General features: G+C 44.5%; 1 protein-coding gene across 1 annotated transcript; it reads left to right on the top strand.

The window, feature by feature from the left end:
- The first annotated feature begins 1276 nt into the window (after nucleotides 1-1276).
- Nucleotides 1277-19501, top strand: LOC147451793 (polypyrimidine tract-binding protein homolog 1-like). The gene is made up of 10 exons (XM_086517661.1): nucleotides 1277-1540; nucleotides 15376-15585; nucleotides 15821-15883; nucleotides 15981-16054; nucleotides 16140-16235; nucleotides 16579-16636; nucleotides 16722-16826; nucleotides 18496-18577; nucleotides 18669-18781; nucleotides 18869-19501. The coding sequence occupies exons 1-10, from the start codon at nucleotides 1355-1357 to the stop codon at nucleotides 19355-19357; spliced, it is 1476 nt and encodes a 491-aa protein (XP_086373787.1). The 5' UTR covers nucleotides 1277-1354; the 3' UTR covers nucleotides 19358-19501.
- The last annotated feature ends 252 nt before the right edge of the window (nucleotides 19502-19753 follow it).

Raw genomic sequence — 19753 nt, 5'->3', positions numbered from 1 at the left:
CTAGCCCCCGGTGGGCTTGCCTGAAGCTTGGGGGGGTGACATGCGACCTCGCTCAGAAATGCAAAATAGTAGCAGAATCTCTGGAGTGGGGAAAAGTGGCAAGGTACTTTCACAACTCTATAACTCATTGGTCCCCTTGGCTTTCTAAGACGGGGAGCTTATCTCTAAATCCATGTTGGAGGGAAGCTGCGAGAAAGATCAATAACAAAGGCGTCCGACGTTTGGGCCAAGTGTGGGACTATGGTAGTAACCGGTGGAAAATACCAAATGGCTCTCCAATTCAACCTCGATGGGATTGAAAGGTTACTGATTAGCAGAGTTCTTGAAAAGATTGATAGCTGGGGTCTGCCTGGGTTTGAGTCCGGATTTGAGTGGAAAGCATGGCATTGGCCCAAGGACACACAATTTTTTAAGCCTCGAACAAAAGAAGTATACCACACACTTATGGTGACGTTGGAGCGGTTCTCTCAGTTGAACAAGCAATGGGGCATTAATTGGCGAGAATCAAGATGGGTGGTAGTCACCAAGAACATCTGGTGCCCGCACGGGCCGCAAGATATGAAGATCTTCCTCTGGAAGGTGCTTTGGGGAGCATTACCAACTAGGGTGAATATTCTGGCCAGAGGGATTGGCCCTAATAGATGCTCTCAGTGTAGAATGGCAAGCGAAGACATTTCCTATCTCTTCAAGGAATGCACGGTGATCAGTGGCCTGGTGGGAAAGATTTGCAAATGGGTCCAAAGGACTTGGAAGATAGGTTTTTTTAAGAATGACCGTTTTTTGAGGGGGGGGGGAAGGCGCACAGGAGCTAGGAGTTGCTTATTGCAACACAAATCGTCAGATTCTGCTACTTCAAACAGGTCTGGAAGGCTAGGAACAACCGGGTTTTTGATAACACCTTGGAGATTGCCAGGTTCACAAAGATAATTCAAGAGAGTAGGGGGAAGATGTCTGAGGAATGGAACAGGATAATTGGCCTCATTTATCAAGGATAAGGGGGCGGGCCGCTAGGGGTGGCTCCCCAGATAGCCGATGTAATTATGGTCTCTCGGTATGTCATGGCTCAACACGAGCATGGCAAGATTTTGTAATGTTTTGGGATAATCAATATAATTCACTCACAATTGTGTGTTTTGCCAGAAAAAATTTAATTTTTTTTTAGTAGTACAATCTTTGAGGTCTCTTTAGTCTCTCCCAATCTAATCCAGCTTATCGTAGTGGTCGGTAATTGTGGTATTCTTCTCTTATTAATAACGGTAGGGATCAAACTCAGTTGCGCCTCTCTCTCTCTCTCTCTCTCTCTCATTTTGCAGCAAGTTACAAGAAGGGAGAGTGTGTTGGCGACGAAGGGGCGATGTCGTCGAGCGCAGGGCAGCCGCAGTTCCGCTACGCGCATCCGCCTTCAAAAGTGCTGCACCTGCGCAACTTGCCATGGGAATGTACGCACGAGGAGCTCGTCGAACTCTGCAAACCCTTTGGGAAGGTTGTCAACACTAAATGCAACGTGGGCGCTAACCGCAATCAGGCTTTCGTTGAATTTGTAAGTGTCCCTTTCCAATTTCTGTCTGTCTTGTTCATATCCAAGTTTTTTCGAGGGTTAGCTTGCTAACCCTACGCTCCCATTGCTGTTGTAGCACATATTAGGATGTCTTGTCTTTTCTGGGGATGCTGGACTCTTTCTGGACATATCGAGTCTTGCAGTTCCCAATATTTTGGTACTGGGCTGCATTGCGCTTATCTTCTGTCTTTAGAGCAAAGAGTCTGGCGTCTTATTGTTCCCCTTCTTGGAAGATGGTTTAGTGTGATCTAGGGTTTATTACAGGCAAAGTGGATGTGCAATCTGAAGCAACTTACAAGGGCTTGTTTCATCATTTGTAGAATTTTCTATGATATGCGCATGTTTCATGGAGGCAATACAATTAAGGGATTATGACAATTTCTGTGCAGTGCGAGCTTTTTGCAAAAGATCTTAGAGGGAGAAATTATCACGGAAAAATTGTTTGTGGATATTGTCGGACTCAAGCTCGAGTGTAGGAACGAGATGTAAAAGTAGTTTTATATATAATTCTGTTCCATTCCTTCTTGTTTCTTTAGAGGGACTCTGGATGTTGCTCTTCAGTGCCTGTGGTGGATACGTTAAGAACACCACTTTGAACATTTGCTGGTTGATCTATGAGGTGAAAGTCCTCTGAGTAGAATGTAGGCTGTAGACGTGAGTGAGAACTTTCTAATGTTTGGTGCATGCATAATAAGTGTGCTGCTTGTGATATGTGCCTTCTTGCCCCTTGAGCTTATCGATTGTTGCACAAATACAACAATTCTATGAACTATTTGGCAGCGAGGAAGTGACATCCACCTCAAGCATATAATTTTTGATGAATTTTTGGTACAATACTGTTGTTCGTATGCGAGTTACAATCTTTTATCTTTTTGTGAGAGGGTGTGCACTATTGAATGCTGTCGGAATTTTGAGTCTGTGGTGCATGCATACTAAGTGTGCTTGGGCTCATCGATTCCATCACAAATACATCATAAAACAATTCTGCAGTGAGGAAGTGACATCTACCATCTTTGAGCATATCATTTCTGATGATCAATTGGTACAATACTGTAGTTCATATGCAACTTACAGTATCTATTTGCCTCTCACAAAAAAGTTGGGTGTGCACTAGCGAGCTTTTGAGTCTGTCGTGCATGTATACCAAGTATGCCTGGTTTCATCGATTACATCACGAAGATAACAGTTCTTGTACAATTTCTGCAGTGAGATAGTGAGATTGTATCGCTTTTGAGCTTACGATTATTGATGACTTCTCGCAAAATCCTGGCACCAATGCAACTTACAATATCTACAATCCATGTTGAAGGTTTATTTGTCTGTAAATGAGGTTTAAAGGATCTGCTTGATGAGTAGTTGTGGATAGTGACAGATCCAATTTGCACATGTAAGAGAGCATGGAAACACGTAACGACACGCTGACCTGTTTGAAAAGCCTCCTTTTATTACAAGAGCATGCTGATGTTGGATTAGGAACCTTTGCTGGGCTGTGATTTTTTTGGCAGTATCCATTTTCAAGGATGATGTCCTTATTCATAATCACCGTTGCTAGAACATTGGATGTAGAGAAACAAACCACATAGTTTTTAGATCACTGCAGGAAGATGTTTTGGTTGCCTAAATGGTAGACACATTTCTTCCTGTTTACTATCTCTACCAATTTTTTGAAGTGCCCTTCAGGCCAGTTAACTAGTTTTTGCAACCCGGTGAAGTTGCGGTTCCCCATGCTTTGGGTCCCTCTTTTGCAAGAATAGGAAGTGAATAGAGCCCACGAGAGGGAAAGAGAGAGTAGATCGTTTCGTTCTTTTTGTTCTGTGCTGGGCCTGTTCTTCTCTCAGTTTTTGTTCTGTGTCCTTGGTTATTGATATTTGCATCTCCTTGTTTTGCTTTGTTGCTGGTTTTTCTTTTTGTGTCGTTGCTTTCTTCTTTGTTGTGTGTTTTTGTGTGGTGTTCTTCGTGACTATGTGTGCATGTGTGTGTGTCAGAGTGAGACATGCTTGTGATCTGCAAGAGGGGTTTCTTTTTCTTGTCCTAGGGTCTTTTCCTATTGCTTGAATGTTTACATGGTTGGCTTTTGCATTGAGAGCCCTTGATTGTCATGTCGCCATGGGTTTACTGCTCCCTCCCTAACACTATTGCTGCCTATATTGGCCAATCACTGCACAAGTGCTGCCATAGTTTCCTTCGGCAGATGTTTTCCCTTTCGCTGTTTCTTTTGGTCTTTGTTGGTTTTCTCTTCTTCCATGGGGTGGGGTGGGTTTGGGTATGAGGCAATCCTGTAGTAGCAATTTCTTTTGGGCATGTCATGTGTGCCTCTGTTACCTTGTCTTCTCGGTAGAGCCTCTCAACAATTTTTGCAGGTGGTGTACCCACTTGTACCGAGTCATCTTCCAGCCATGCTCAAGATTTGTGAGCCTTGGATTTCCTCTACCTGCCAAACATCTGGTGTTGGAGTTTTACCTGTAGTACAGGACTTCTTCCAGCCAAACTCAAGGTTTGTGAGCCTTTGGGTTTCCAGACACCTGTTGTTGCAGTGGTCGTGTGTTACCCATTATCCTGGTGTTGTGTTTACCTATCAACCTGGAAATCAGTTGTTCTTTTCTTGGTGGTTCTTTCTCCATATGCTCTTATTTCGATGCTGGGTGGGGCGCTTAGCTGAGTCGTCGTGCCCATCTTTCAGATTCTGTTGGGATCCTTTCCTCTCTCCTTTTGTAGGTCGCCTACTTCCAAGGCAATTTTTATCCTCTTTAGCTGTTGGCCTTTTGCCATTTTGCAGCTATTTTTAGTCTTTTTTGTTAGAGCTTTACCTTGGGCTTTTGGATTGGAAGCAGTTGTTTGGCTCAGAACTCTCTCTCTCTCTCTCTCTCTCTCTCTCTCTCTCTCTCTCTCTCTACGGAGGCTACATCAGAGGATTCGGATCACTTTGGCTCGACATGCACGACGCCCGGTCAGATTGCTAACCATGGAGGAGATTGATGAGATCCGCCAGCGACCAATGCTGGATCTCTTGTGACTTTGATTTAGCTATCCCAGCTAGCTGCTTAGTTCACACTTACCAGCTTAGGATTTCTTAGTGTTTCATTTTGTCATTTCATTTTGTTACTCTGACTTTGTATCAGATCCACCACATTGTAATGCTCTGGTCTGATTGGTCATTTTTGGCCTTTGAAGACGTTAATATAACATTTCATTTCATTTCATCTCTCTCTCTCTCTCTCTCTCTCTCTCTCTCTCTCTCTCTCTCTCTCTCTCTCTCTCTCTCTCGCATTCTCTCCTTGGTCTGGACGTTTTCGTTTCGTCAACTTTGACATGGTATCAGAGCCTCGGAGGAGTATACCGCCATCGTTGAGGAGTTGAAAAGAGAAGACGTCGCTTTTCAACCCCCCCAACTGCGCAGCGTTCTAAAACGTTGGCTTTCCGACGCCGAAGTGAACCAGGAACGCAGTGGAGATGTGCTGCCTACTTGAGGTCTGCTTGCTGGTGGCGTTTCAAGAACGCCCATCCCAAGGCTCTTCCCGGTAGCGTGGCACTCCCTCCTCGCCCTTGCGTTTTGATACGCAGTGGGCATTGCTAGGCGGCAACTAGGAACGTGATATCGTTTTGATACGCTTGAGACAATTTTGGCCCTCTACCTCCACTGTGGCGAGCAACGTTTTGAAACGCCCCACAGGTCAAGCATACCCCTTATTGCAAAATCAAGCGCACCCCTTATTGCAAGCCCGCCTTTCTAGCATTTTGAAACGCCGATTTTGGAGCTGTTGGGTTTGGTTGAGAGTACACCACCAACGATCGAGGCACTTTGACTTACAGATCGATTGCGGCCTAGGAGATTTGGAGCATCTTTTTGACGGGGTGTTAGTTTTGAATACGCCTTGGTAACCCTTCTTGTGGAGTGGCTTGGGGATTGTGCGGCCACCTTTTGGAGTACGAGAAAGAAGCAACCTTTTTAGATCTTGTACGTGCATCATGGCCCCCCTTGCTCGAGCGCCATCGACAACCATGACTAATACCAACTATCGGCTATGAAAAGTGGATCGACCAGCACCCAGTTAGCAGCCTATGCATGAGCAAAGTTGTCAAGGAAGTTGTCAATTTGTTTCGCTCGAGATTGTGAAGCTAGAAGTAAATGCACGAGTTCGCTAGAGGATAGAGGCAAAGGTTAGCTTGACAAGGATGGCATAACTAGTGCTCAATTAGTAGCCTCGGTACCCACGAGGTGCGAGCGTCGTCGTTATAATGCGAGATGACACTTTATTTGGCTTGGGAGTGCAAAGCCAAAGGCAAAAGCAGGAACTTAGAAAAAGATAAAGACAAGCAATTTGGAGAGAGATAATGCTGACAAAGAATTGATAGAGAGATGGCATGGCACATGTGGTGGTTGCCACCGTGGCCACGACGCTAGATTTCTAGTTAAGAGGTAGTTGTCGCCACTAGCTTCAGCCAAGGAGAGGCTTGTGAGTGGTAGAGAGGGGCTCCTAAAAATAATTTGGACCCTTGTGTTGGAGTTCAAGTTATTGGTGTTTGAACACGTGGGTCGTAGTTCAAGGCACATGTGTCACCAGCGTGTGACTACTATCTATCCTTTTTGTTGATTTCTTTCTTATTATCTATTTACTTTCACTTTTTGGAAACACCCCTCGGGAAATCTAACTGCCCTGCATTGCATAGCTAGTGTGGAACTGTCTAGAGGGAGTCCAGGTCTGAGGGCAAGAGAGCACTAAGGTTGGACAAGGACTATGGTTAGCCAAGTGGGGTCATTGACTAGCCAAAGTGGAATCCTTTGCTACAGAGGCTACATTTCAGTTTTGGATGTGGCCGCAGTGTACAAAGAGGGTCGGATGACCTAGAAAGATACAATGGCAGCATCTCCTAAAATTTAGGGAACTGCTATTTTGGGACCTGAAAATGTCTTCGCGTCATTACGTGCAGTTTGACATGGGGATCATTTTGTTACTCTGTGGCCAAGTCAACAGAGGCTGCAGGTGAGATATTTTTAGACTCGAGGGTCTAAAGCGGGAAAATGCACAAATGAGTGACACTTGGCACTCTGAGGCCAGTTTACTACTTATAGAGAAGGCAAAAACGTGATTTATAGCTGGGAGGCTCATTTTGCAAGTCTCTGTCACAGGTTAAGAGCTATGGAGTGCTTGCTTTCCCTCCAGTGCGGTGCCAGGAGTGATGCCCTGCACGCTACGCACTGCCCTCTCTCTCCCCTTTGGCAGTATGTTATGCCCCTCTAGTGGGCTCTTCATTTGACCAATGTACAGTTGTGTGGGTTCATGCGCGATTGCCGAGGCAAGAGCCTCTTGCACAGGTACTGGATTAGCTAGCGGCTAATCCCCCCGCAGCTACAGGTGAATTCGGAGAGGTTTCATTCCAGAATTCTCGTCCGATTCAAAGGGCAAGTAGCCCTACAGGTGCGGGAGCTCGAGGACTTGCTACGGATGCGACCGGCACGCGAAACGAAGCCCGAAACAGCAAATTACAGCCTGCTGTGTATTTTTGCAGGTTTAGGGTTTTGGCCCTAAACGGACCCTAATACCCCCAGGAGGTTCGGGGACGCAAGGGGACCACTGTACAGGTGATCTTGCGCATTTTCAGGGCTGAAAACAGAGAATTCAGCGTGCTGCAGATTCTCGCCAGGTTTTGCAAAGTGCCCGTATGCGTCGGGAAAGTCATTCAATGCGTGGGAATACTGACTGTGAAGGGTTCTAGTACAGTTATGCTGCCGAAATCGGGCTGGAACAGTGGAAATTCAGCCGAGTTTGTGCGGGGTAGCTTGTAGGGAACCTCAGCGTTTATTCCCTCTTTTGAACAGTAAAGAAATACCGAAAGGGGCGCCTAAGTTAGGGGCCAATCTGGTGTCCGTCTACTCATACAGGTGCAATCTAGCAGCCTGTATCCCTCTCCCCTTTGTTGTGTCTTGAAAGTACAGGTAAAATAGACGACTAATAATGGGTGAAAGCTAAATCAAGGTTTGAAGTAAAGTCTACCGCCCTTTTTGGATTGAACAGGCCGGTTTCAACATGCATCAAGCAAGAAACCAATCATGCATATTTAACACACTATGGATGAGTGTGCCAATTCATTGTTGTTGGCCGGATTATGGAGAGGATGTGTTACAAAGTTCATTATCTGGGAGTGTTTGGACGTGATGTGTTCATAGTTCACGAATGGAGATTCTTGGACGTAGTGTGGTCTATAGTTCAATTTTGTGTGAGGTAATTGGTGCTCAAGATGGCATTATTCTCAGGTGACATGTAACAGACTTGGACACTCCAAGTTAAGAATCAACCGCGATAGCACCAAATAACCACTTCAAAACAATTCACAGATCACAATAGATTTGCACTGGCCCGGCGGAGTTCCGTGCCTAGAGATATTGGCCCCAAAGACTGGCGCCCCTTTCGGTATTTCTTTTTATATTAATCAATCATCAAAGTACAAGAGAGCGGTTAGGGTTTCACTCTCAGACTCCGCGTCCAGATGCCCTGAGAAGTGAGGCCCTCACCACTAATTTAAAGGTTACAAGGGATGCCCAAAAGCAGAGCCCCAAAAGCTTCAAATCAAAAGCGATTGCTCTCTCTCTCTCACAGAGAGTCAAAACATGAAAGCAAAAGCATTCTCTCTCTCTTTCTCAGTTAAGTAGAGAAAAAGCGAAATTTGCGTCGCTCATCATTTTCCCCAAAAAAAAAAAAAAAATCTTTAAAAAAAATAAATAAAAATTTCAGCCTCCGCGATTTCCGGAAATTAGGGTTTCTGGCAGAAATTAGGGTTTGCAGGATTTTTAGGGTTTCTGGCAGAAATTAGGGTTTCTGCTGTCTACCACGTCATCACTTTGTGACATACCCCCCTCTTGAAAGCATTGTAATCGACCGCGATTACGCCTGCAAAACCGACAAAAGCCATAAACCGTCTTAGCAGACATTGATTGTTAGTACCTACGTACTAGGAACACACATCTAGCACATGTACAAAATCGCCAATCACATCACACGACATCACAGGACATCACCAGACATCACAGGACATCACATGACATTCAACATTCATTCGGATCTTAGACCATGATTTATCGGCAATGTAGCTAGCAATCACATCTAGGTCCAATCGGGACTTCATCGATGCCCGATTGACTAACCCCTATTGCAACCATGTCTATTCGAGATCAATCAGACCAAAATGCTGCAGTCATTTCGGCTATCAGTTCCCGCACTCACAAGAAGTCAAGAACAAATCAATATCATAATGAGGAATTCCATTTCGTAAAGTCATCCAGCAGAATACTGTCAGCTCTCAGTATCCCTGAAGCTCAAAGAGACATCAATGACTTTAGTATCAAAATCGAGGCATCTGTTGACAAAGGAGCGAAGTAACTCCCCTCTTGTGCATCCCACTGCACCAGATCTTCGGCCAAGCTGAGTTTCTGGGTTCCGTTTGGAGTAGACTATGCTAAACCAAAACATCGAGGTAAAGTTTCACAATCCGAGGAGTATCTGCTAAGTCCTCCTCCTCCATCAACTTCGCATCAAATGCAGGAAAGTTCTTGAACTAAACCAAGAACCGCCTTCGGACTTTACCTTTCTTCGTATCATTATGTGCCAAAATCTGTTCAGGAACAAGGATCTCCTCGTTTTCTTCCACTTTGGGTTGCTCATCAGGCTCCCCATCATCAGGCACATCACCCTTAACAGGTTTCAAGAGACTCACATGCAATGCATTGTGAATCCTCCAAGTATCTAGCAGTTCCAATCGGAAGGAGACATCATTTATCTTGTCAGTGATCTGGAAAGGTCGGTAGTATCACATACTAAGCTTTGGAAAAAGCCTCTCCTTTCCCTTTTTCTTTCGCAGGCGTGCCTTCTCAAAAGTAAGAGCACTCAGTCATCCTCCTTCAGTTTCTAGTCGCGACGATGGCGATCCGCTGCCTTTTTCTGTCGTTCTTGAGACTCCTGCAAAGTCTCGCGAACCTTGGCAAAAGCCGTATCCAAGTCTCGCGAATATTCATCCGCTTCAAATATCTAATCTTTCGTGCTCAGGAAGGATGGAACCTTCGCAGCACTTTCAACAATCTCACATGGCGTCTTCCCCGTCGAAGAGTGTATCGTGTTATTGTAGGCAAATTCCACCAAAGGTAAGTTCTTTTCCCATTGAGTCTTCTGATGCGAGATACAAGACTTCAATAAATCTAAAATCACTGAATTGGCAATCTCAGATTGCCCGTCAGTCTGCAAGTGGAACGATGACGAGAACTGCAACCGCGTGCCAATGTTCTCCCAAATTGCCTTCCAAAACAAACTCATAAATCTGGGGTCTCTGTCGGAGACAATCGTCTCAGGCGTGCCATGTAATCGGAAAATCATCGTGATCATTTTGTTTTCTCGAGAGATAAAAAAAAATGAAATCCATTTCAATATTTTCCCAGGGGCGGGTGGGTATGGGTAAAGGCTGTAACAATCCCTGTGCCTTATGCCTGTCAAACTTGACCTTCTGGCATACCAAGCAACTGCACACAAACTCTTCCACATCCTCTCGAGTTTCCGCCAAAAGAAATATCTCTCTACCCCTTTCATGGTGGTAGCAATGCCGCGGTGACCCGTAAAAGGTGGACAGTGGCAATCAGTCATAACCTTTTCCCTCAACGGCTGTGTAACGCACAACATAGTCTTTTTCATCAAGTAGCCTTCCGGAAGGGAGTATCCAACTACTGTCTCCCCATCCCGTATCCGTGTGAAAATATCTGCAAAATATGTATCTGTGGCATACTGATCGACCATATCCTCGAAGCTCCTATGATGTATCACGGAAATAGCCAGAACCAACGGTTTTCGAGACAAAGCATTTGCCACCACATTCTTCTGTCCCTGCACATGGACAATCTGGAAGTGGAACTGTGACAAGATGTTCACCTACCGCATCTGCTTTTCCGAAAGCTGCTTCTGTGACAAGAAGTAGGTAAACTCTGGTGGTCTGTAAAGACAGTAAAATCCGCTCCGAGTAGGTAATGCCGCCACTGAGTAAGAGCGTGGATAACCGCCAAAAGCTCTTTCCCATAGATCTGTGCTGTCATCTCCGGCCTAGAGAACAAACGGCTCTCGTAAGCTATGACATGGCCTTCTTGCATCAAGACAGCACCCAGACTACGACCACAAGCATCACAAAATACTTCAAATGACTTCTGCAAGTCCGGCAAAGTTAAATCTGGTCCTGTAGTGAATTTCTCTTTCAATGTCCGAAAGGCAGTCACCTCTGTGGGTCCCCACGAAAAAGGTACTCCTTTCTGTGTCAAGGTATGCAAAGGGGAAGCAACCTCTGCAAACTTTCGTATGAACCGCCTGTAGTACGAACACAGTCCCAAGAAGCTTCTAACTTCATGGACATTCCTCAAATCGGGCCAATCACGGAAAGTCTAAAGCACGAGGATCCCTGTAACCTGTCGAGTATATCATCGATCTTAGGAATCGGAAATCTGTTCTTGATGGTGATTTCGTTGAGAGTGCTATAATCGATGCACATTCTCCAAGATCCGTCTTTCTTCAAAACCAACAACACTGGAGAGCAATACGGTGAAGTACTAGGCTGGACAAGACCCTTTTCCAAGAGGTCTTTCACTGAGTTCATAATCTTTCCATTCTGTACTCGGCTCACACGATAAGGTGGCCGATTCGGTGGCGTGCTTCCAGATATCAGATCAATGGTATGATCTTCAGGCCCTCTCAAAAGCAATCGGCATGAGCGTGGAGAAAAAATCTTGGCGTTCTTTTCTTCAGGTCAAAACATATTCAACCTTTATCCATCGTTCAGTTCTCCCAAAAGAATGAGTAAGAAAACTGAAGTTCATCAAGTACAATCTCTAAGCCCTTCATTTATCAAAGTCGCTTTCTCGGCCCGATAGTCAACCACGGCGTAGTTCTTGTGGTACCAAGGGATCCCGAGTAGAACGTCACTCGCGTGCCCTGAACACCCTTGTCATTGCAAACGAAGTTTGCTAATGCTCAGTGTAATGGCAACATCCCATTCGGGTGCCAGTTGAACTACCTCCGCCTGTGGCGTCAGTCTGTCGGGCGTAGTTCCAAATCGAGCCGCCAATTCCAAGTGAAAAGAAGTTGGCCTTGGCTCCTTCAAAAGAGCTTCCTGATCCTTTACTTTGCCCCGAAAGCGGCAAAGTTTGTACTTTCATTCATTAGATTCGGTGCAGGTCCCACGCCATGTGGTACCAGTTCTGCTTTTCTATCTGCCTTTTCTGCCACATTCCTCAGTTGCTCTCGAACTCTCAGACTTGTCGTCGTCTTTATCATTTTGTTCTTTCTGTGCCTTATCAGGGCACTTTGCGGAAATATGTCCATGTTCCCCGCATCCAAAGCACTTCCCCTCTCTGATGAAGCGAGCTCTCTCCTCAGGAGTAAGCTTGGGTCGTACATCCTTTTTTTTCTCTGGGTTGCTCTTTTTCATTCTACTTTCATTCCCAGAAGTCTGTTCGGCTCGTTGTGTCATGGCCTCATCTGTGGGGTAGGTCAGACTGCCAGAGTGAATGGCAAAGCCCCGCTTCGCATGACTCATCAACTCCTGAACAGAAGCGGACTTCTGTTCCAAGCAGTGATTTCGGATCTCTGTAGGTAGACCCAAGGTAAACCGCTCAATCTGTTCTCTGAACGAGATCTTCTTGAATGAAGAGGCGGGTAGAAAAGAGCTCCAGAATCTTTCACAATAAGAATTCACTGTATCGCTCTTGGTCATCCGGAGATGGTTCCAAGCAGCTCGTATATCTCGCTCAAACTCTTGAGTCAACCAAGAAGAAATAAAAAGCCTCTTGAATTTCAGCCATGTAACTGGCACAGTCTTGCTTAATAGAAGCGTGGACCACCAAGTACGAGCATTTCCCTTAAAGTAAGAGGCAGCTCTCCGAATCTTGGAGTGCTCTGAATAGCGTCCTCCCGCGAAAGCGATGTCAAACTGCTGTATAAAAGACAAAGCCTTCGAAGCATCTGAGTATCCTAAAAAGTATCAAACTTGATCGAGTGGCCACCTTCCTTAAACTCTCGGACTTTCTTGCTTTTATCTTCTCCTCAACTTTGTACCTGAAAGAAATGCCATCTTAGCATCGGTTGCCTCTGTAAAAAATCTAAATTGTAGACAAGTCTACGTCCAATAATCCCCATTCGTTAACTGTGAACATATCAAGTCCAAAATATAACACTCCGACAATGAACTCTGGAACACATCCTGTCCATGATCCGACCAACCACAATCAATTCGCACGGCCATCCACAGTGTCTTTGATACGCCTAATTGGTTCCCTACTAGATGCATGTGCCTTGAACTCTAACCTACTAGTCCAAACACCAATAACTTGAACTCCTACACAAGGGTCCAAATCAATCACAGGGAGCACTATATGCCCCTCTTTTTGCCACTCACAAGCCTCTCTCTAGCTGAAGCTAGTGGTGACACCAATCTGTATGTGACTAGAAGGCGGGAATCCATGCCAGTGTAAAGTCATACTGGTTGGCTTTGTAAAAATTCTTCTTGTTCTCATAAAACTTTCCGTCATCGGAATCTGAGCTGTCTGTAGACGAGTCCTCAGTAGAACTGTCAGTCTCTGGGCGAGATTTAGCCTTCTTTGCCTTTCTCTTGCCCTTTCCAAAGCGTTGCTTCTTGCTTCGCTTTTTACCTTTTCTGTCTTCTTCGCTCGAATCCGAGGAGCTAGAAGAACTGTCAGAAGAAGAAGAAGAAGAACTGGGTAGGTCTTCAAACTTGACGCGCTTCTTCAATTTCTTTGCCTTGTCAAATGTCGACCGACGACCCAAATATCCCGGGAAGTCAGTGCCTTTCTTCTGCTTTTTGCCGTGCTTTTTGGCTTTCTTTTGTGTGTCAAAAAGCTGAGCAATCCGTGCATCAACCACGTTCTCCAGTTCCTTCTCCGTATATTTCTTGGAGGCAGAAGGTTTCTTGAGAGTGGGTTTCGGGAGTGGTGTTGTGGTTCTCTGCCACTCCGTCTGTACCTGTTTCAAAGAGGTCTGGTTCATATATTTTGCCATCTTCGGGTCCTTGGCAAAATTGAGCATCATCTTTGTTGCATCGCCAATCAATTGACGACGCTCCATCTCTCTTTGCTCCGCCTAAGTAGGCCGAGGCAGGCCATACTCTCTGTCTGAATCTTCGTTGTGATCCCAGCCCGCATCTCCAGATGCAGAAGGAGTCGACTGATCATTGCCTGAAGCCATAGGTGCCGCGGAAAAAAAATTCGGGGATCGGATTTTCCGTAGAAGAGAAATCGGCCGTGCTCTGATACCACTGTAACAGACTTGGACACTCCAAGTCAAGAATCAACCGCAACAACACCAAATAACCACTTCAAAACAATCCACAGATCACAATAGATTTGCACTGGCCCAGCAGAGTTCCGTGCCTAGAGATATTGGCCCCAAAGACTGGCGCCCCTTTCGGTATTTCTTTTTATATTAATCAATCATCAAAGTACAAGAGAGCGGTTAGGGTTTCACTCTCAGACTCTGCGTCCAGATGCCCTGAGAAGTGAGGCCCTCACCACTAATTTAAAGGTTACAAGGGATGCCCAAAAGCAGAGCCCCAAAAGCTTCAAATCAAAAGCAATTGCTCTCTCTCTCTCTCTCTCTCTCACAGAGAGTCAAAACATGAAAGCAAAAGCATTCTCTCTCTCTTTCTCATTTAAGTAGAGAAAAAGCGAAATTTGCGTCGCTCATCATTTTCCCCAAAAAAAAAAAAAATCTTTAAAAATAAAAATAAAAAATTTCAGCCTCCGCGATTTCCGGAAATTAGGGTTTCTGGCAGAAATTAGGGTTTGCAGGAATTTTAGGGTTTCTGGCAGAAATTAGGGTTTCTGCTGTCCGCCACGTCATCACTTTGTGACATGACATGTCGATACTAGCAAATCCGAGATATATTCAACATGCCAGTTGGTGGTCGGGAGCTTCTTCATCGACTTGGTCTCACCATTTATGTCCACTATGAGTTGTAGAGAGGGTGTTCAAGTTAGTAACATCTCAAGTGAATAGCCCAATATTTATCTTGGCTTTAATATTTATCTCACTTATTTGTCAAAGTCTGGGTAGGGCAATTTACTGAGGTGGGTATATAAACTCACCTAGTCCCCCATTGTATTATCATTAGTTATTCATTGGCAAGGTTGGTTTGTTCAGGAGTCTCTCTCTCTTTCTCTCATTATGAGGTCGGATATTTAGTATGCAGTCTCAGTAATGAGCCGCTTTATCCATAGCTTAGGGTCTACACATTGGAAGGCCGTTAAGCGGATCTTTCGCTATTTGAGTGGCACACGTGTGGATTCTCTCTCTTTCTGTTCAGTTGTTTGAAGTGCTAAACGCCTGTCTCAGCCTGTTCTTTTCAGTTGGCTGTCCTGTTACAATCTGGACACCCATGACTCCACTTTAAAGAGGCGTATTTATCACATGTCTGTATGACTTAATGAAAGTATTGTGCAAGTGAGTGTATGCAAGTATTGTTTTGTGCAGAGAGTATTTTAGGGCAGTCTGACCAGCACCCAACAGAGGAATTAATGGAGGATGATAACATGTGTTTATCTTTATTTTACTACATGAGTTCTTGCTTTTGCTCCTTAAGAGTTGTAGTAGGAACTCGGTTGTTGGATTTACAGCTTTTAAAAGGATTTGTTACTAGTCACTATGCTAGTTATATAATTGGTGTATACAATACAGGCCTCAGCAAATGGGGGGTGTCCAAGTCTGCTTTTTGATGTTGATTTATTTGATTTTTAGAAGCAGTTTTCTTGTTTTGAGATATTCATTGGTGAGTTTTTGCAGGAAGATCTGAACCAGGCCATCTCTATGGTATCATACTACGCTTCTTCTTCAGAACCAGCACAAATCAGAGGAAAGACTGTGTATTTGCAGTATTCGAATAGGCAAGAAGTTGTGAATAACAAGAGTTCTGGAGACGTTGCCAGCAATGTTCTGCTGGTGACATTTGAGGGTGTGGAAGCCGGTGATGTCAGTATTGACGTCTTGCACTTGGTAGGTCACACAAACTTCTTGCACAAATGCATTCCGAGTACATAGATGAAATTGCTGACACGAACCAACTAAGATGGATGTTCGTGGTGTACCATTTCTACATTCACTTAAGAGCCAAAAAGAACCTACTTCACTACTTGATGTTGCTTCTCATAGTTCCCAAGATTGACTAGTCTAAGCACCGATCACTATGCTGTTGAATGATTTGACATAGGTTGGTTGATGCTTTTGACAGGTATTTTCTGCCTTTGGCTTTGTGCATAAGATAGCCACATTTGAAAAGACAGCGGGTTTTCAGGTTTGCCTTATATTTTGATCTCTCTGACCAGTGGATACTCAATTGCTTACTTCTGGGGGTGGCATTTCGTGACATTGGATATGTTTTCATTGGCCAGGCGCTTGTTCAGTTCAGTGATGCGGATACTGCTGCAGCGGCAAGAACAGCTCTGGACGGCAGAAGCATTCCCAGGTGTCTAGGTTAAGAAAGTTCTGCAGGCACTACTATTCTGTTTAAGACATCTTAAGATATTTTAAGCATGCACAAATCACTTCAGGTATCTACTACCAGATCATGTTGGAAGTTGCCACTTGCACATCTCTTTCTCTGCTCATGTGGATTTAACAGTGAAGTTCCAAAGCCATCGCAGCAGGTACTGAGATTCCTAGAAACTGTTTTATTTGTATGTACATGAAGAGGTGTATGGTTCATTCGTGTGTGCTCGAGCTTGCTTGCATTTGTGCGCCTCAGCTGCAATTGAAGCCCTGAGTGGCTTTGCCTGTCTTCAAGTCTCTTTGAAGTCGGTGATTTTCCCTGTGACAGGTTTAAAAGAAACTGGATTTGGCTGTGTCTCATGCTTGTGAATTTTGTTTACTGATGAGAAATGGTACATCGCTCTCTGCTAAAGAGGACTCGAGCCTACTTTTTTCAGAGCAGAGACTGCATGAATTTTTTGTAGTGGTTTACCTCAAGTCTTCTGTAAATCTGAAATGCAGGGACTACACAAATCCTCTTCTACCTGTGGCTGCCTCAGCCATCGATTGCAGTTCGCAGGTTAGCTAGGAACACATTCTTACATAAGTAATGTGTAGCATTTTTTATAATTGTTGATCTAATTTTGGGTTCGTTTCATGCTTAGTTTGCTTTGGGACCAGATGGAAAGAAGAAAGAACCTGAAAGTAATGTTTTACTTGCATCGATAGAGAACATGCAGTATGAAGTCACGATCGATGTCTTACATGCAGTAAGTGTCCAGCCTTTTTCCTAACCTTTTGTCGTTTCAAGGTTGTGAATGAGTAGTATCGTTTTTATAGTGTATTGCTGCTGAGCTATATTTGTGTAAGAGGGTTATTAATGTGCAAGGAGTTTGAAGATTAAAATAATTGAATTGCGGGCCTGGTTATCTGTTGGTTTCTTGCTTTTTGGGCCTTTGAAGGAGCCCATAAATTCGTTCAGATTGTGAGTCAGAGGCTACAAGTTTGGCAACGAGCATACTGTGCAGTTGCAGTACAACCGGATATTTTTGAGATGAAATCTAATGTAGGCAAGCATTTTATGTGGGCGGATGTAGAATGTCTAGGTTGCGATGGATTGGTTTGTAGATTTCTAGGTCTGAATTGAAATGTTGCAAATGGATGGTGCTGTTTGTGAGGTTATGGTGTGAAATGGAGCACTCTCTTTGTGAGGAGAGAGCACTTCCCATGACTTTGGTTTAGCATTTATCTTTGGTGGGAAGAAAAATGGACAGCCTCGGTGGAAATATGCACCGCTACAGTGCCGCTGTGTACCATTATGTTCTCTCTTTTAGCTATGCTTGAACCTTTGCACTGCGCTGGTTTCCTGGAATATAATCACATGCTATTTGACAAAGAAGTGAAAAGAAATGCTTGTAAGAAGTCCTTTGCTTTTAACGTCAGAAGAGAGGTCCTATAGTGGGTTTCAGATGATCAGATCACAAATGACAATCACCTCTCTGCGGTAACATTGACTACAGGAAACCAGGAAGTTCAGGAGAAGTTTCTTGCCAATTGGTGTAAGCTTCGAAGGTGCCATTGCCCGTCGTTAAGTCTGTAGGAATCTTAAGCCCCTTTGAAGTTCTACTATGGAAAGGAAATTTGGGTATCTTTTAGCCTTGCTTGTTGTCTGAGTGAGTGGACAAGCACAAGGACCCAAGGAGAGTGTGAAGATTGGCGATTGCCTTGAGGCCCTCGGAGCAAACCTCTTCTCTAATCCTGTTTTCTTACTGGGCATAAGTTCATGAAATAGCACATGCGGTTTGATCTCAACCTCCTTGAATAACTTGCCTCTTACCTATCCTTTTTTGAATATCTTTTCTCTTTTTCTTTGCATCAAGGAATAGGAGTCCCTTGAATTTTGTTGAGCTAGTGGGGTTGCTTTTACAGGAGCAGCAGCAAGGATTGATCTTTTAGTTACTGGTGACTCAGATGAGGCATTTGTAGCTAGCGGTTCAGCATCTGAATCTGGTAAAATGCTGTCCACTTTAGTGGATCTCAACAGTAAAGGAGCTATTCCAATACCGGCTTATGTTATTAAACTCTCTCTCAGTAAGGATTGAAGATAGAGTCACTGTTCATCAGCTGACTTTGTACAGTGGTTTTCTGTAATGCCATGCTTGAGTGCTAGCAAAACTGTATCTTTTCATGCATCTTTAGGAGTCAAGGCAACATTGTAATTGTAAAACAATGAGAAGCCTCTAAGGACGACCTCATGAATAATGTGAAGCTCGTTGCCTTTTGCCCTTCTATTGGAGACATGTTAGAATTCCTATGTCAACTTTTGCGACTTGTATGCTTCAGCAAATCTTGATTTGAAACGCAAGCAATTGCTCTAAAGTAACTTCCATGCTGTCAAAGCATATCTGAATTGTGAATGATGCTCTGTTTTTTCTGCAGATATTCTCAGCTTTTGGCACTGTCGAGAAGATAGCCATGTTTGAGAAAAATGCTGGACTACAAGCATTAATTCAATTTTCTGGTATCTTTGGTCGTTCGAATGGTATCAGGCAGTAGCTCTGTGCTTATGATCATGCTTACAAGAGGCTATGTTTTTTGGATGATGATCTCAGATGTGGCAACCGCGGTAACAGCTAAAGGAGCTTTGGAGGGTCACTGCATTTATGAAGGTGGATTTTGTAAGCTTCATCTTGCATACTCTCGCCATACTGATCTTATTGTGAAGGTATTTGTAGTTGGAGTTAAAGCAGAATCTGTTGAAAAGTGGAGGTGGCGATTTTTCTTAGTTGCAACATTGTGTCGTATTGTTCAGGCAAACAATGACCGTAGCAGGGACTACACAAATCCGAACCCAGGGTTTTACCAAAGCCAGCCATCAGTTCTGGGTCCGCAACAGCTTCCTGGAGTGCAACCCAGTCCATCAACAGATAGCAACTTCTCTGTATCTGCACAAAGGATAGGAAGTTTGCCTCAACAGCAAAGCTGGGAGAGACCAAGTCTACCTCAAGGTGGACCTGCTCCAAGTGCAATGTACAGGCCTCCCTACTCACATCCAGAACCGATGGTTTCTTCCGGGACAGTTCCTCCTTATCAAGGCTTCCCCTCGTACAGTCCTGGTCCACTTCCTGCGGATTCCATACACTCAGCTTTTCCCGGCCAAAGAGCAGATACGAGTTATCAGTATGGCCAGCCGCCGCCGCCAAATCCTAGTTTCCAACCATTTGGCCACCAGTATCAATCAACCTATGTGCCTGGACCTGGCACGTTGCCTCCCAATGGTGGATCCCCTGCTTATATGTAAAATGATTTTGTTCTTGGGATCTGTCAGAGGGAAGAGTAACTTAGCAAGCACAAAATAAATACAATTTTGAGCCCGTGTGGGTGTTTTCCATTTTGTAATTTGTGTCACTACTTGTTAAATTCTATTGTCAGGTTTTACAAGTCCTATCACAGAATCTACCGATGCCTTGACCTTCTGTGAGTGCAAAACATGGGTCCGATGGAGACTGGGACTTTCCATGAGCAGGTGCTTTTGAGTAGCATTGCGGGGGTTGGCTGGCTTTCCATGCTAGGTGGTTCCTACTGTTGGCTCTCTCCTTTCTTGAATGCTGGGCTCTCCTGAAGGTGACGGGGACATTGAGTAGGAGCATCAGTGAAGGCGGTTACATTCTCTCACAGTATTTTGGAGTGCCCCCTG

This window comes from Adiantum capillus-veneris, chromosome 8, assembly GCF_014529385.1.
Source record: "Adiantum capillus-veneris isolate H3 chromosome 8, ASM1452938v2, whole genome shotgun sequence".
Lineage (NCBI taxonomy): Eukaryota > Viridiplantae > Streptophyta > Polypodiopsida > Polypodiales > Pteridaceae > Adiantum > Adiantum capillus-veneris.
The sequence above is the reverse complement of the archived record's forward strand: the minus strand, read 5'-3'. Positions and strand labels throughout refer to the sequence as shown.

Bases quoted from the DNA above. Each gene is read 5' to 3' on its own strand.
- LOC147451793 (XM_086517661.1), top strand. From the start codon at position 1,355: ATGTCGTCGAGCGCAGGGCAGCCGCAGTTCCGCTACGCGCATCCGCCT. The intron at 1,541-15,375 runs GTAAGTGTCCCT...GAGTTTTTGCAG, and splicing joins ATCAGGCTTTCGTTGAATTT to GAAGATCTGAACCAGGCCAT. The intron at 15,586-15,820 runs GTAGGTCACACA...TGCTTTTGACAG, and splicing joins GTATTGACGTCTTGCACTTG to GTATTTTCTGCCTTTGGCTT.